At 44.3% G+C, this 16,567-nt stretch overlaps 1 protein-coding gene across 2 annotated transcripts in view; it reads right to left on the bottom strand.

Annotated features, from left to right (window-relative positions):
• clec19a (C-type lectin domain containing 19A) overlaps window positions 1-16,567 on the bottom strand; it is a 117,323-nt gene that overhangs the window by 53,962 nt on the left and 46,794 nt on the right. For both annotated transcript variants that reach the window (XM_059654200.1, XM_048551676.1), the window contains exons 3-4: window positions 14,241-14,334; window positions 10,956-11,088 (exon numbers count right to left, since the gene is read on the bottom strand). In XM_059654200.1, coding sequence (XP_059510183.1) covers window positions 10,956-11,088; window positions 14,241-14,334 — 227 coding nt within the window. The remainder of the gene's footprint in view (window positions 1-10,955; window positions 11,089-14,240; window positions 14,335-16,567) is intronic.

Raw genomic sequence — 16,567 nt, forward strand, 5'->3', positions numbered from 1 at the left:
GTCATGATGTATTTGCATCATTTACTACATGCCATTTACGATTCAGGATTTTATTTTCTAAAAGAGTACTTTGCTTTAATGTAGAGGCCTCTCAGTTTTTATGATCAGCAAGTATGGCTCAGGCTTCACAAGGTGATGTAGAAAATAGGAGTAGGCCATTCAGCCCCTCAAACATGTTCCACCATTCAATAGGATCATGACTGATCTTGTAGCTCAGCAGCGTTTTTCTACACTATCCCCTGCTCCCTGACATCTTTAATTTCTAGAAATCTATCGATAGCCACATTTACCTGCTCAATGATGGAATTTCCACAGCGCTCTGGGGCAAAGATGACCACCCTCAGTGAAGAACTTCCTCCTTATCTCAGTTCTAAATGGCTGAGATAATAAAATGTGAGGCTGGACGAACACAGCAGGCCAAGCAGCATCTCAGGAGCACAAAAGCTGACGTTTCGGGCCTAGACCCTTCATCAGAGAGGGGGATGGGGGAAGGGAACTCGAATAAATAGGGAGAGAGGGGGAGGCGGACCGAAGATGGAGAGTAAAGAAGATAGGTGGAGAGAGTGTAGGTGGGGAGGTAGGGAGGGGATAGGTCAGTCCAGGGAAGACGGACAGGTCAAGGAGGTGGGAAGAGGTTAGTAGGTAGCGGGGGGTGCGGCTTGGGGTGGGAGGAAGGAATGGGTGAGAGGAAGAACCGGTTAGGGAGGCACAGACAAGTTGGACTGGTTTTGGGATGCAGTGGGTGGGGGGGAAGAGCTGGGCTGGTTGTGTGGTGCAGTGGGGGGAGGGGTCAAACTGGGCTGGTTGAGGGATGCAGTAGGGGAAGGGGAGATTTTGAAACTGGTGAAGTCCACATTGATACCATATGGCTGCAGGGTTCCCAGGCGGAATATGAGTTGCTGTTCCTGCAACCTTCGGGTGGCATCATTGTGGCAGTGCAGGAGGCCCATGATGGACATGTCATCAAGAGAATGGGAGGGGGAGTGGAAATGGTTTGCGACTGGGAGGTGCAGTTGTTTTTTGCGAACTGAGCGGAGGTGTTCTGCAAAGCGGTCCCCAAGCCTCCGCTTGGTTTCCCCAATGTAGAGGAAGCCGCACCGGGTACAGTGGATGCAGTATACCACATTGGCAGATGTGCAGGTGAACCTCTGCTTGATGTGGAATGTCATCTTGGGGCCTGGGATAGGGGTGAGGGAGGAGGTGTGGGGACAAGTGTAGCATTTCCTGCGGTTGCAGGGGAAGGTGCCGGGTGTGGTGGGGTTGGAGGGCAGTGTGGAGCGAACAAGGGAGTCACGGAGAGAGTGGTCTCTCCGGAAAGCAGACAGGGGAGGGGATGGAAAAATGTCTTGGGTGGTGGGGTCGGATTGTAAATGGCGGAAGTGTCGGAGGATAATGCGTTGTATCCGGAGGTTGGTAGGGTGGTGTGTGAGAATGAGGGGGATCCTCTTGGGGCGGTTGTGGCGGGGGCGGGGTGTGAGGGATGTGTCGCGGGAAATGCGGGAGACGCGGTCAAGGGCGTTCTCGATCACCGTGGGGGGAAAGTTGCGGTCCTTAAAGAACTTGGACATCTGGGATGTGCGGGAGTGGAATGTCTTGTCGTGGGAGCAGATGCGGCGGAGGCGGAGGAATTGGGAATAGGGGCTACCTACTAACCTCATCCCACCTCCTTGACCTGTCCGTCTTCCCTGGACTGACCTATCCCCTCCCTACCTCCCCACCTACACTCTCTCCACCTATCTTCTTTACTCTCCATCTTCGGTCCGCCTCCCCCTCTCTCCCTATTTATTCCAGTTCCCTCCCCCCATCCCCCTCTCTGATGAAGGGTCTAGGCCCGAAACGTCAGCTTTTGTGCTCCTGAGATGCTGCTTGGCCTGCTGTGTTCGTCCAGCCTCACATTTTATTATCTTGGAATCTCCAGCATCTGCAGTTCCCATTATCTCTAAATGGCTGAGCCCTAGTTTTGAGACTGTGTCCATTTCGATTCTAGAAACCCACACCCCCATATCCACCCACCACGCTGTGGAAAACTGGCAGAAGTTTCAATGAAGCCTCTTGTCATTCTTCAAAACCCCAGAGAACACAGACCCAATAAATGTGGAGCTGGGTAAGCACAGCAGGCCGGTCAGCATCCGAGGAGCAGGAATGTCAGTGCTTCTGGCCGAAACCCTTTGTCAGCCCAAAACGTTGGCTCCCCTGCTCCTCGGATGCTGACTGACCTGCTGCGCTTTCCCAACTCAACATTTATGGACTCTAGCTTCTAGCATCTGCAGTCCTTACTGCCTCCAGAACACAGGCTCAGTCTGTTCATAGGACACTGCCTCTATTCTGGGAATATGGACTTTGTTATGAATTACAATAAATATTTCTGCCTTGAGCCAAGTCAGTTTGGTCATTGTTAATGTATCAGTTTAATTTCTTTCTGTTTGCTGCCATGGAGAATGCCCCCAGGGTGTGAAATACTACGAGAAAATAATGAAAGGAAATAGTGCCAGGGGCTTGTTTGCTGCTTGGGAACTTGTGAAATGTTGTTCAACCCAGTTGGAGGTAAACTGTTGGAGCTTTTCACACAGAGGAATTAATTTGAAATGGAATTCAATGTCAGTAACTTTGAATTTCGGTGATTGTAAAGTGAATAATATCAGAACAACGGTTTCCTGATTTTCCACTGGGTTCTAGAGGACATAGCTGGCTGGAAACAGACCAGGGAGCCAGATGGCAATGGTGGGTAGGAGAAAATTCTGAAATATAGGATTTACATGTATTTGGAAAGGCAAAGACTGATTAGGGACAGTCAACACGGCTTGTGTCTCGCAAATTTGTTTGAGTTTTTGAAGTGGTGATCAAGAAAATAGGTGAAGGTACAACAGCACGCTTTATCTACACAGACTTTATCAGGGTCTTTGACATAACTGCGCATGGTAGACTAGATGTAACATTTGCTTGATGGTACGAGACAGAGGGTGGTGTAGAAGGTCATTGTTCAGACTGGAGGTCTCTGACCAGCCACAAGGGCCAGAACTGAATCCACTGTTGTTCACCATTTGTGTAAAAGATATGCGTGAGAATATAGGAGGCATAGTTATTAAGTTTGCAGATGACAACAAAATTGGTGGTATTATGGACAACGAAGAACATTATCTAATAGTACAACAGGATCTTAATGAACTGAGCCAGTGGGCTGAGGAATAGCAGATGGAGTTTCATTTAGATAAATTTGAGGTGTCACATGTTGGCAAAACAGACCGGGGCAGGGCTTACACAGTTAATGTTGTCGAGCAGAGATGCCTAAGGATGCAGGTGCAGAGTTCCTTGAAAGTGGTGTCACAGGTAGACAGGGTGGTGAAGAAGGCACTTAGCACACTTGCCTTTATCAGTTAGAGCACTGAGTACAGGAGTTGGGATATCATGTTATGCCTGTACAAAACATTGGTCAGGCCACGTTTGGAATTCTATGTTCAATCACCTTCCAATCCCACGACCACTCCCATCTAGAAGGACAAGGGCATCAGATACGTGGGAACACCACCCCCTGCAAGTTCCCCTCCAAGTCACTCACCATCCTGGCTTGGAAATATACCCCTGTTCCTTCACTGTCACTGGCTCAAAATCCTGGAATTCCCTTCCTGAGGGCATTGTGGGTCAACCTGCAGCACATAGACTGCAGTGGTTCAAGAAGGCAGCTCACCACCACCTTCTCAAGGGGCAGCTAGGGATGGCAAGAAATGCTGGGCCCAGGCAGTGATGCTCACATCCCACAAATAATAGAAAAGAATTTCTGGCTACCCTGCTGTAGGAAGGACATTATTGTTATTGGCGAGGGTGCAAAAAGGATCTACAAGCATGTTACTGTGACTGGAGGGTTTGCGTTATGAGGAGAGGCTGGGGATCTCTTTCCTGGAGTGTCGGAGGCTGAAAGGTGATCTTACAGAGGATTATTAAATCATGAAGGGTATGGATAGGGTAAAGAGCAATGGTCTTTCCCCAGGGTAGAGGAGTCCAAAACTATAGGGCATTAGCTTAAGGTTTAAGGTGCAAGGGGAATGATTCAAAAGGGACCTGAGAGGCAACATTTTCATGCAGAGAGAAGTGTATATATAGAACGAGCTACCACAGGAAGTGATAGAGGTGATCTACAGCTTTTTGCTTTTTGCTTGTGGGATGTAGGGGGTACTGGCTGATCCAGTATTTATTACCCGAACCTAGTTGCCCCTTGAGAAGGTGGGGGTGAGCTGACTTCTTGAACCACTGCAGTCTGTGTGCTGTGGGTTGACCCACAATGCCCTAAGGGAGGGGATTCCAGGATTTTGACCCAGCGACACTGAAGGAATGGGGATATATTTCCAAGTCAGGATGGTGTGGTTCCAAGGGGCTCCCATGTATCTGCTGCCGTGTTCTTCAAGATGGAAGGTGCTGTCTGAGGAAGATCATGTCCAAGTGATATATATCCTCACTCTGTGATGCCAATGATTAATACACTAGCATATTTAAACAAAATTCCTTTGTTCTTTTAAAGAAAACATTTTTGATGGTTTGCTGGACATTTCTGTCATGCTCAGCATTTAGAGCAATTTCTGTAAATAAACCTTACTCCCTCAGAATCACAATATGAGTTTCACATCCCAAGGAGGTAAGCAACAGAATAAGATGTAATTCGGTGTAAATTAGCAATAAACAGGTGAGGTGAATGAAGGGAAATATTAATCATTATCACCCAATTCAGATTGTGAGAAACAGCTAAAGGCCACCGCACAGTTTCTGGAATCTGATCCAGCTCGAGTTTAAACAGAGAGGCTTGTTGTTCTCAGTTTCGTGTTGGAGGTGATTCAGTTTCCCTCATGGCCTGGCCGTCAGCAATGGCCCCATGATGTCGGTGTAACAGTACAGACAGACCAGAGCGGGTAGACAGCACTGAACAGCAGCAGGAGCAGCAGGTGTGAGGGACATTTCATAATCTGCCTCTTTCCAGTGGACCAGCCTATGTCAGAAATAATTGTTTTGTTTAATCATTTCCATCAAGAAAAAAGCCCACTTTTCTTTTGTCCCACACTCTCTAAATTGTACCCTCTCCTTTCAGAAATGGGAGATTTCACTCTATCAGCATTCTCTCCAGTGAAAAGGCTAAAACCAGCTCACAATTGAAATGATTATTGATTTTTACTCTGCACGTTAATGTTCAAAAGTACTTTTTGTCTCTGAGGGCTTCTCATCTTGTACTTCATCAAACCTTTAATCAAAGGGGTTTCCTTGTCTACTTGCCTCTGCTCTATGGCAAGGCTATCCATTCCAACATGGTCATTCTAGTTATCAGAAACCAGCTACAATGACCAGTATGTCTGAGGCTCTCAATTTGTAGCTCACTGCTTCACACATTCAGAATGAAGTTAATGGGCTTCATACCAGACAGAATCAAACTACTGATGTGAAGATGCCGGTGTTGGACTGGGGTGGACAAGGTCCACCTCCGCACCAACGTTCCTTCGCTGTCCCCTGCTTCTTGACACTTCCAGCAATGGGAACCGGTTTTCTCTCACCATTCGGCCCATTCTGTGATGATTTTATTGCGTCTTTGTAGGCTCCCCTGTACTCCTGTACTGACTAAGAGTTGATGTTGGGAGTGGAACCTCTCAAACTCAGGATAATGGCACCTGTGGATGTGATATTGATGAAGTGCTTGTTGACCTAAGGCCGTTGTGATTCAGTGTGTGCTCTCGAGGACGGTGCTCTAGGTAGCCTGTGATTGCACATCTGCCCCTCGATTACACCTAGTCAAGGCACAAAGCTGACATGGAACTGATGTGGCGCTGATACAGTTACAGCTAACACTCAGCTGTTACAGTGTCCAGAGACTTCTGCTTCCCTCCCTGCACCAGCATCTCCTCAGGATGGCCACTCCTTGCTAGAGCACATACGGGAGTGATGCTCAGAACAATCTGAGATCTCTGACAGACACCTTCTTCAATACTTTCTATTCTCTGATTTATAGCAACATGCACCAACCAGTTGTTAGGTATTTAGCCATTTTTCGAGGGCAAAAGGAATGGAATCAAGAGACCTCAATATACGATTCCCATTTTTTATGGACTACAGAATGATTCAACCTCCCAAAGAACAAATCTAATTCAGATTGAGAAGGATGGAGAACCTCTTCACTTTCTATCATTCTTCAGGCTCCACCTCAACTGTGTTTCACCAAGGGACCCATTGTAATCCTGTTCTATTGGGGGATTGGGAGGGGGGATTTGAAATCACCCCTTCAGGTCTTCCTCCTCCCACAAACACTGCGTATCCCAAAATCCTGTGCAAAGTTCTTAAGGAAAGTGACCTGTAAAAGTGTTAGCATTTCATCTCAGAGCACAGAGACTACAGATAAAGAGAATACATTTTCCTTCAGACCAGCTGATCTGTATCTTTCCCGTGATGGTTTTTTGAGCCATGTTTTTTGCTTCCTCTGTGTTGATGAAAGAAGCTAGCTCCCATTACTCAAAGGGTCTAGAAGGAATGGAGACCCCTTTATCCTGGTCTGTGTAATCATATTTGACTTTACCTTCTGTGGAAAAGTGACTGCACTGACCTAGACGGAAATGAATTCAGCGAGGCTACTCTATCTCGTTCTCAGGCACTGTAATTTTAAATACAATGGAAATATCCTGAGAATGTTTTTAAAAAAAATGTTAGACCTTCACTGAACATTTGTGCCCAATTATATTTCTGTGGCCAGATCATTCTGTTTTTCAAAGTTCTACTCAAGAGCCTTAATGTTTATTAAATTTTTTCATGTGTCATAAGCATCATTGGCTGGGCCCAGCATTTATTACCCGTCCCTAGTTGCCCCTTGAGAAGGTGGCGGTGAGCTGTCTTCTTGAACTGCTGCAGTCTACGTGCTGTGGGTTGATCCACAATGTCCTTAGGGAGGGAATTCCAGGATTGTGACCCAGTGGCAGTGAAGGAACAGTGATATATTTCCAAGTCAGGATGGTGAGTGGCTTGGAGAGGAATTTTCAGGGGGTGGTGTTCCCATGTGGTGCTGCCCTTGTCCTTCTAGATGGATACTCCATCCCACTCCTGACTTGTGCCTTGTAGATGGTGGCCGACTGTGTTAATTTTAATTGCATCCCAGGATGCCGTGAGAGGTGAGACAGGAAATTGCAGGCGCCCTGACACAAATGTTTCATTCCTCTCTGGCCACAGGGGAAGTGCTGGAGGACTGGAGACAGCTGATACAGTTCCACTTTTCAAGAAGGATAGTGCTGATAAACCAGGAAATTACAGACCAATGAGTCTCACTTTAATGGTAGGCAAACTATAGCAGAAAACTCTGAAGGAATGAATTAATGCCCATTTAGAAAGGCGTGGGTTAATGAGGTATAGTTAGCATTGTTTCGTCAGAGGGAGGTCATGCCCAACAAATTTGTTACCATTTCTCACAAATGTGATCAAGCGTGTGGATAAAGGAAGTTCAGTTGATGTAGTTTATAAGGATTTTAGCAAAGCTTTTGACAATATCCCACATGAGAAACTGATTGGGAAGGGTGAAACACATGGAATTCAGGGAAACTTGGCAAGATGGATCAGAAACTGGCTTAGTAATAGGACACAAAGGATGGTGGTAGAAGGCTGTTTGAGTGACTGGAGGCCTGTGTCCAGCAGTGTACCACAAGGATCAGTACTGGGACCCTTACTATTTCTTCTATAGACAAAATGATATCGATGAAAATGTTGGGGGAATGTTAAGCAAATTTGCAGTGACGCCAAGATTGGTAGCGTGGTTAGTAACAAAGATGGGTGTTGGTTATAGGAAGATGTAGATGGGTTGATCAGACGGCCAGACCAATGGCAGAAGGTATGTAGCCCTGATAAGTATGAGGTGATGCACTTTGAAAGAATAAACAAAATCAGAGAGTATTTAATAAATGACAGGACACCGGACAACTTAGAGAAGCAGAGAATCTTGGCATAATTACTCACAGATCCCTGAAATTGGCAGAGCACGTGAACAGGATAGTTAAGAAGCACATGTGACATCTGCTTTCATCAGATGTGGTTTAGGCTATAAGAGCGAGGAAGTAATGTTGAAATTGGTCTTTGACAGAACATTGATCAGGCCACAGCTGGAGCACTGTGTGTAGTCACCTCAATACAGGAAGGATGTGATAGCACTAGAGGAAGTTCACCAGGATGTTGCCTGGGCTGGAGAAATTGAGCTATAAGGAGACACTAGATAGACATACATAGTTTTCTCTGCTGTAAAGAAAACAGAGGAAAGACATGATTAAGACGTATAAGGTTGTTGGGCATGTACGTGATAAAGAGAGCAGCTGTTCCCCTTGGTTGAGGGGTCAGTCGTGAGACGGCATAGTTTGAGGGTAAGGGGCAGGGGATTCAGAGGAGATTTGGGAAAAAACTTTTGCACTCACTGGGTGATGGGAACCTGGAGTACACTACCTGGGAAACCTTACAACCTTTGAAAAATATTTAGATGACCACTTCAAATATCATAACATTCAAGGATATGGGACTACAGCAGGAAATTGGGACTAGCGCATTATTAGTGGTAGTTATGTCAGTGTAGATTCAATGGGTCGAAGGGCCTTGTCGCTGTATGAATCTGTGAATTAGTTACAGGCTTTGGGGACTCAGGGTTTCTGGTCTTTGCACACACTGGCCAGGAATTTTCAAAACATTCGTGTCACTTATTTTAAAGGAGAATAGGTTGTAGGTCAGAGAGCCAAGGCTCACATAATTACTGTTTCTCTTACTCTAAAAGCTTTCAAAACCACAAGATGACAAATTTGTTTTGAAAGCAAAGGAACTTTAGCCAGTGTTAACAGCCCCAGAAGATCCAGCCAGATTTCTGCCTCCAATTAATGTAACATCCTTAGTGTATTTATTAATCCTGGCAAATCCTTCACCTGTTTACAGAGAGATTCAGTAAAATTGGTCTGAATTTCATTTGTCGCAATCATAAAAATATACATACAAGTCATTCAGCCTCAAACATGAGGCACCATTAGCTCATGGTTGATCTGCAGATTATCCCCAACTATCTGCCTTAGTTCTAGTTCTTAATGAACAACGATCAAGTGTATTTATTGTGGAAAATGTCTTCCAATGGAATGGCTTCCAAAAATTACCTGTAGGAACAGCATTACTTTCAAAAGATGCTAGTGACATGGTCAGTGACAGGAATAATCTGAGTCCCAGTGGAATAAATAAAAGAGTTAGAAACACAGAAAATGGGAAGCAGGAACAGGCCATTTGTCAATTCAAGCTTGCGCTGCCATTCGTTATGATCGTGGCTGATCATTGAACTCAGTAGCGTGCTGCTGCTTTGCCCCAGATCCATTGATTCCTATCTTGAAGTGCTATATTCAATTCCTTCTTGAAATCATTCAATGTTTTGGCCTCGACTGCTTTCTGTACTAGTGAATTCCATAAATTGCTACTCTCTGGGTGAAGACATTTACCCCTTGTCCTTAAACAATGATCCTAGGTTCTAGACTCCCCTGTCACCGGGAACATCCTTCCTGCATTTACCCTGTCTGGTCCCATTAGAAATTTATAGGTTTCTATGAGATTCCCCCCTCATTCTTCTGAACTCCAGTTCATATAATCCTAACAGATTTCAAATCTCCTTATAAGTCACTCCCACCATCCCAAGAATCAGTCTGCTATATATTTGCTGAACTCCCTCTATAGCAAGAACATTGTTCCTCAGATAAGGAGACCAAAACTGCACACAGTATTCCAGTTGAGGTCTCACCAAGCCCCTATATAATTGCAGTTAGATATCCCTCCTTCTCTGTTCAAATCTTCTCACTACAAAGGCCAACATATAATCTGCCTTCTTTTCCACCTGCCGGACCTGCATGCTTACCTTCAGCGATAGACATACAAGGACAGCCAGGTCTCACTGCACATTCCCGTCTCTCAATTTATAGCCATTCAGATGGTAATCTGCCTTCCTGCTTTTACTACCAAAGAGGATAATTTCACATTTAGCCACATTATACTGCATCTGCCATGCATTTCCCCCCTTACTCAATTTATCCAAATCACATTAAAGCACCTCTGAATCCAACACCCCCTCCCACCCAGCTTTGTGTCACCTGCAAATTTTGAAATGTTACATTTAGTTTCCTCACCTGATTTGTTAATATTGTGAATAGCTGGGCATCAAACTCTCATCAGTCATTGCTTGCCATTCACAAAAAGACCTGTTTATTCTTACTCTTTATTTCCCGTTTGCCAATCGGTTTTCTATCCGTCTCAATCCCACGCACTTTAACTTTACACGCTAATCTCTTATGTGGGCCTTTGTCAAAGCTTTCTGGAAGTCTAAATAAACTACATCCAGTGGCTTCCCTTCATCAACTCTACTAGGTACATTCTCAAATAATTCTAACAGAATTGTCAAGCATGACGTCCCTTCTGTAAATCCATGCTGCATCTGTCTAATCCTGCCAATGGTTTCCATGTGCTCTGTGATTAAATCTTTTACATAGAATCTAATATTTTTCACACCACTGACATCAGGTTTTCCCTCTCCCACCTTTTTAAAATAGAGGGGTTACTTTAGTTTCCTTCCAGCCTGTGGAAACTGTCCCAGAGTCTATAACATCTTTAAAGTTGACCAGTAATGGAACCTTTTATGCCCTACTTCCTCAAGTATCTGGGTTGCTGATTATCAGACCCTGAGTTAAACCCATCAATTTCCCTGCTGAGTATTTCCAACCTTAAACTGTCTGTTTTTCAGATTTCCAGTACTTTGCTTTTAAATATTCCCTTGTTGCTTGTTTTTCATCACAGTTCAAAAGCTTTTCTCACGTTTGGAGACCAGTGGAATTCATCTGCCATTGCCACTAGATTTTTCCACATTTTGAAGTAGCTCCTAAATGATCCAAACTTTCCCAACAAAGGTGTCATTAGTTTGACATTATGCCATAGAAAGTGCCTACCGCTGCTTTGTCGGAACCATATCTGGCCACAATCTTCCTCTTCCTCTGTCAACTGGGTCCCATCATCAGGTTGGTTGCGGTCCCAATAATTATAGTCATACGTTGTCCCATCAGTCCATTCAAAATCCCCTTCCTGCCAAGGGTTTGGAAAGGAATTTTGAAGATCATTATTTTTTAACATGTCTACACAAATAATCACTTGCAAATAATTACTGTTCAAAAAACAACAGTGCAGAAAATCCACAATCTTAATGGTGCTCTCTCAACTGAGACCAAGGATCGGCTAAACTGGTTTCCAGCCTTAAACTTGGAATCTAGTCAGAGCTGTCTCTGAGTGTACTTTACAAGAGTAACAGTGAAGAATATGATTCAGTCAGAGACTCCCACCATCAGAGCTCTCGTACCCCCAACCTGCAGGAGCCTGGGGTATTCTGTCAAGATGTGGGCCCCACTTTCCTGGATCAGGTGGGGCTAATAAGCTTCCAACCTGGAAGATGAGAAATCCATGGTCAACAATGCTTTATATGAGGACCCCATTCATTGAGGACTGGGAATATGTTCCTTCTCTGGGGTTGGAGGGGGGGTGGTGTGGAGTTCAGCAATCATGAAGTGGGATTGCTCTCATCTCATTAACCTCGACAACATTCCAGTTCTTGTGTTCTGATTTCCTCCCCACCCAGAAATCTTTTGGTCTTAACTTCTTTCGCCTCTTATAGCCAACTGGTAACACCAAGTTCTGAAACCTCTCAAAAACCACAGCATTCAGTACCACATTGTCACTGGGTTTCTGCCTAGAAAGAGAATGAACTTTCACTCTTTTTAATCAGTAATGTGGCAAAGAAACAATGCCAATCAAAACAAAATCCCACGGATTTCAGCACGGATGGTGCTGAAATATATTAGCTTCTCAACTAAAATTCCATTTCGGTTGAGAAGCTAGTATATTTCAGCACCATCAACGCTCAATAGCAGCAGTGTGTATTATCTACAAGGTGCTCTGCAGAAATTCACCAAAGATCCTCAGGCAGCACCTTCCAAACCCACGGCCATTTCCATCTAGAAGGACAAGGGCAGCAGATACATGGGAACACCGCCCCCTGCAAGCTCCCCTCCAAACCACTCACCATCCTGACTTGGAAATATATCGCTGTTCCTTCACTGCCACTGGGTCACAATCCTGGAATTCCCTCCCTAAGGACATTGTGGATCAACCCACAGCACATAGATTGCAGCGGTTCAAGAAGACAGCTCACCCCCAGCATCTCAAGGGGCAACTAGGGACGGGTAATAAATGCTGTGCCCAGTCAGCGGTGCCCATGTCCCTCGGGTGAAGAAAAAATCTAATTGTCTGCTGGTCCTGATTTGAGGTGATGAAACAATAATCCATGCCCCTTCTTTCTGGTTTTTATCTGAATCCCATTATTTAATATGATTTCACATTTCTTTTCCCTGGTTCTCAGTGGTTTCTATTCTGATTGCTGTCAGTTGTAACTTTTCACGCTTGGCAACCCAACAGATCCACATTCTTCCCAGAAAACCATGTGGGCATTCTCCTAAATCAGCAAAATAACTCAAACCAAGCAAACAACACGATCACCAACACTGATTGGCTGATTGTGCAATGATAATTAGCTCATATTGAAGCACCAGGCCCTCTTACCTCAGACTGGAATCTAATGTGGAATTGGGAATCTCAACACCAGGATGGATTCCAGCTCCTGACCACACACTTCTACAGCGTTGCTTTCTCGAGGTGTTTTTTTTAATTCAAATGCACGATTTGTTTGGGATCAGATAAGATCACCTTGCCATTAGCGAAGTCAAATCCTCCGCAGGAGGCAGGAGCTGCCTGACTGAGATAAAGGGCAGTCATTTTGGGATTGGCGCTGCCTTGTTGAGAAGAACAAACAGCTTCTCTGAAAAACAGTGGAACCAACAGCACTAGAAAGGACAAGGAGAAGGCCCAGAGCCACAACTCACGTTAGAAAGAGAGAGAGTGAAACAGAACATGCCGGAGAGAGAAATAAATAACAATGAATGTTTCCGGTGTGTGATCTTTGATCTGAACTGGGAAAAGTGGGAGGTGGAATAGGTTTTGTGTGAGGATTAGAAGACAGGTCTGTGCTAGACAGGACAGATTGAATGATGGCGCAGTTAGTTTTCCAGGACCAAAGGGATTGGGAATGGGGCAAGCAAAGAAACAAAGAATGTGTCGGGATCATGGAACGGCTGAATGAAATCACAAATAAGGAAAAAAACAAACATGCAGCAAAAGGCGGTTTGAGATGGAGCAAATGTTATGGTCTGTACTTGTTGAACTCAGGGTCGGCTCTGGAAGGCTGTAAAGTTGTGCTCCCTGTGCTGACTTTGAGTCTCTTGGACAGATTGGAGCACACAAAGGACAGAGCGGTCAGTGTGAGGAAAAGGCAGAGAAATAAAGTAATAGAGAACTACCAGCAGCTTGTGAGTTGAACAAGGGGGTTTCCATCAGGCACAGACACTGCTGACCTGCTGCGTATTTCCAGTATTTTCAGTTTATTTCAGCTTTCCAGCATCTGCAGCATTGCACCCTTCGATTAAAGAACAAAATTGAATTGGCCCCTTGTGATCCCAGCGGCTGTGCATTCACTTGTTTTAAATTCACCCACAGGACCAGGGCATCAACTGTCTGGGCCAGCATTTACTACCCATTCCTGGCTGCCCTTGAGAAGGTGGTGGTGAGCTGCCTTCTTGAATTGCTACTGTCCCATGTGCTATAGTAGGCCCACAATGGCCCTTAGGGAGGGAATTTCACGATCTTGACCCAGCAATAGTGAGGGAACGACGCTCTACTTCCAAGTCAGGAGGGTGAGTGGCTTGGAGGGGAACTTGCAGGGGGTGGTGTTCCTAATGAGTAGTGAACTAAACATTTAGTTCTGCACTACACACACTCCTTAATGAACTGATTCACATCTCCCCTTACCACCTGCCCTTGCTTGCCTTTCGAACATTGCTCTCTGTCTCAGAGGGATTGAGATTACGAAACAATTTCCAGGACCATGAGTTAAAATCCTGTCTTCAATGGGAGATGGCTCCATACTCCAAGTCCTCCACAGTCCCTTTGGAAATCTAGCCCCTTTGTATTTCTATCCACTGTTTCTATCCATTTGGCCAAAATAGGAGCGGAGAGACAGAGTAACATCAATAAGTAGCATTAGTTGCCTTGAAATTTTGAGATTGTGCCAGTTTTCAACAGTTCATTATAAGAACGTTAATTGTCCCTAAATACTTAGGAAATAGATTTACCGCTCTCCGATCGTGCAGACCTATCCAAATATCAGTCGGTATTCCGGGAACGCGACTGTTAACTAAGTCATAAACAAAGACATTCTCTTCCCAGCTGGAAAAGAATAAGAAACAGAGTTTCACTTACAAAATAACATTGCTGTACAGCAAGAAACACTTTGAAACAGTATTCCACCTTCTAAGCAACTTAAAATTTAGTCTGCAGATCAAAGGGTTTTATCTGAAGCTTCAGCAATCTCTAGAAAATAATATTTAGGGACAGAATTTCCACTTTGGGGATTGTGAGAAAAACATACTGAAAACTGGCTGGAAATTGAACTAGGATAACAAAGTGTGGAGCTGGATGGCCAAGCAGCATCTCAGGAGCACAAGATGCTGCTTGGCCTGCTGTGTTCATCCAGCTTCACACTTTGTTATCTTGGATTCTCCAGCATCTGCAGTTCCCATTATCACTGGAAATTGAACTGACTTCAGTTAGGCCCGAGTTTATATTATACTTAATTTACATAATCACAATGCTAGCATTTTAGTCAATGTTTTCCTCATGCATCTCAGCAGTAACTTCGTGTGGTTTGATTAATAATACTGAAAACGGAAGGAAGTGTTTTTAATTTTTAGCCAACATGCACAATCTTTTATCTTGAAGAAGCTTCTCTAAAAATTACGAATTTTATTTCAACATTAAAAGTTAAAAATTTTCTTTAAAGAACTTATATAACTGTTCAGAATCAGCCACCTTACGCCAGTCAGCTTCTGAATGTATGATTTCTGTGACATTAACAGATATTTTTCCATGTTTCAGGGGCCTATGAGGATAAGCACAATCTGAGGAATTTTTCTGGAGCTCCTTGAATAAGCATATGGATGATGATGGGATAGTGTGGGGGGAGGGGTTTAGATTAGTTCACAGGTCGGCGGAACATCAAGGGCCGAAGGGCCTGTTCTGTGCTGTATTGTTCTATGAACTTCTATGTGGTTGTGGCATTCCTGTCATTCTGATTTGAGTTTATAGTCAGTTTTATAAGTAGTGCCTGAATAAGGCAAATTGAATATCAAAGCAGCATAAAACAACACAGAAGACAATATTATATTGACTTACATTTAAAATTCCCCGAACCTAAAAATAAAAGTATGCAGAATTTGGGGATCTGACACACATACAGAAAATGCTGGAGAAATTCAGTAAGCCCTGCAGCATCTTATCAAGAGAGAATTGGAGTTAAGTTTTTCGAGTCTTGTGACTCTCCTCCACAACACAGAACAATAAAAATGTCTCATTTCTGAAGGTGTCACACCAGACTGGAAACTCTGCTTCTTCCTTTTTTCCCTTTACTTGTTAATGGGATGAGGGCATCACTGGCTAGGCAGCATTTATTGCCCATCCCTAATTGCCCCGAGGGCAATTTAAGAGTCAACCACATTGCTGTGGGTTTGGAGTCACGTGTAGGCCAGACCAGGTAAGGGTGGCTGTTTCGTTCCCCAAAGGACATTAGTGAGCCAGATGATTTTTTTTCCCAACAATTGGCAATGGATTCATGGTCATCATAGACTCTTAATTCCAGATACTTTACTGGATTCAAATTCCATCACCTGCCATAGCGGGATTTGAACCCAGGTCCCCAGAATGTTATCCGGGTCCCTGGATTAACAGTTTAGCGATAATACGGATCAGCAGACTGACTGATATTATTAGTGGAACTTTTGAACTTACCTCATCATCGTTTTCAAAACAATTGGAAATAAGGAATCGCAAACATGAGAAAGGAATCATAACTGACACCATGAATAATAAATTGGACCTCAGCTTTCTGTCCCAGGGTAAGGGGATTACTCTGCACCGCAAGGTCCCTAGAACCATTGAGGAATTAAGGACTGTCTTATAGATATTTGTAAACATCCCGTTCAGACACAGAGACAGCTGGGAATTGACCCAGACTTATTGGGCTAGAGATTTGGATACTACCCATTGCTTTGTATGCAGGGTTAGAGGACCGATCTAAATAACAATGCTAGAAAATAGACCATTGCTGAGTTTTAATGAAAAGAGGGCCTTGCTTTGCACAGCAGGATGTAGTCCACAGGAGGAAATACTGCAGATGCTGTAACCTATACTTTGGTAACTTTATCCTACCTAGCAGCAGCCTGGTGCCCCTCAATACTTGCAGGGACATTGCAAAGAAATGCTGCTGAGGCTGGCATCCTTATACAAGCATGCCAGCGAAATAGGAATAACCTTACACCTCAAAGACCCCTCTTGCCTTTAAACCTACACACTCTAGTTTTCAATTCCCCATCCCTGGGAAAAAGACTGTACGCATTCATCCTGT

This window comes from Stegostoma tigrinum, chromosome 23, assembly GCF_030684315.1.
Source record: "Stegostoma tigrinum isolate sSteTig4 chromosome 23, sSteTig4.hap1, whole genome shotgun sequence".
NCBI lineage: Eukaryota > Metazoa > Chordata > Chondrichthyes > Orectolobiformes > Stegostomatidae > Stegostoma > Stegostoma tigrinum.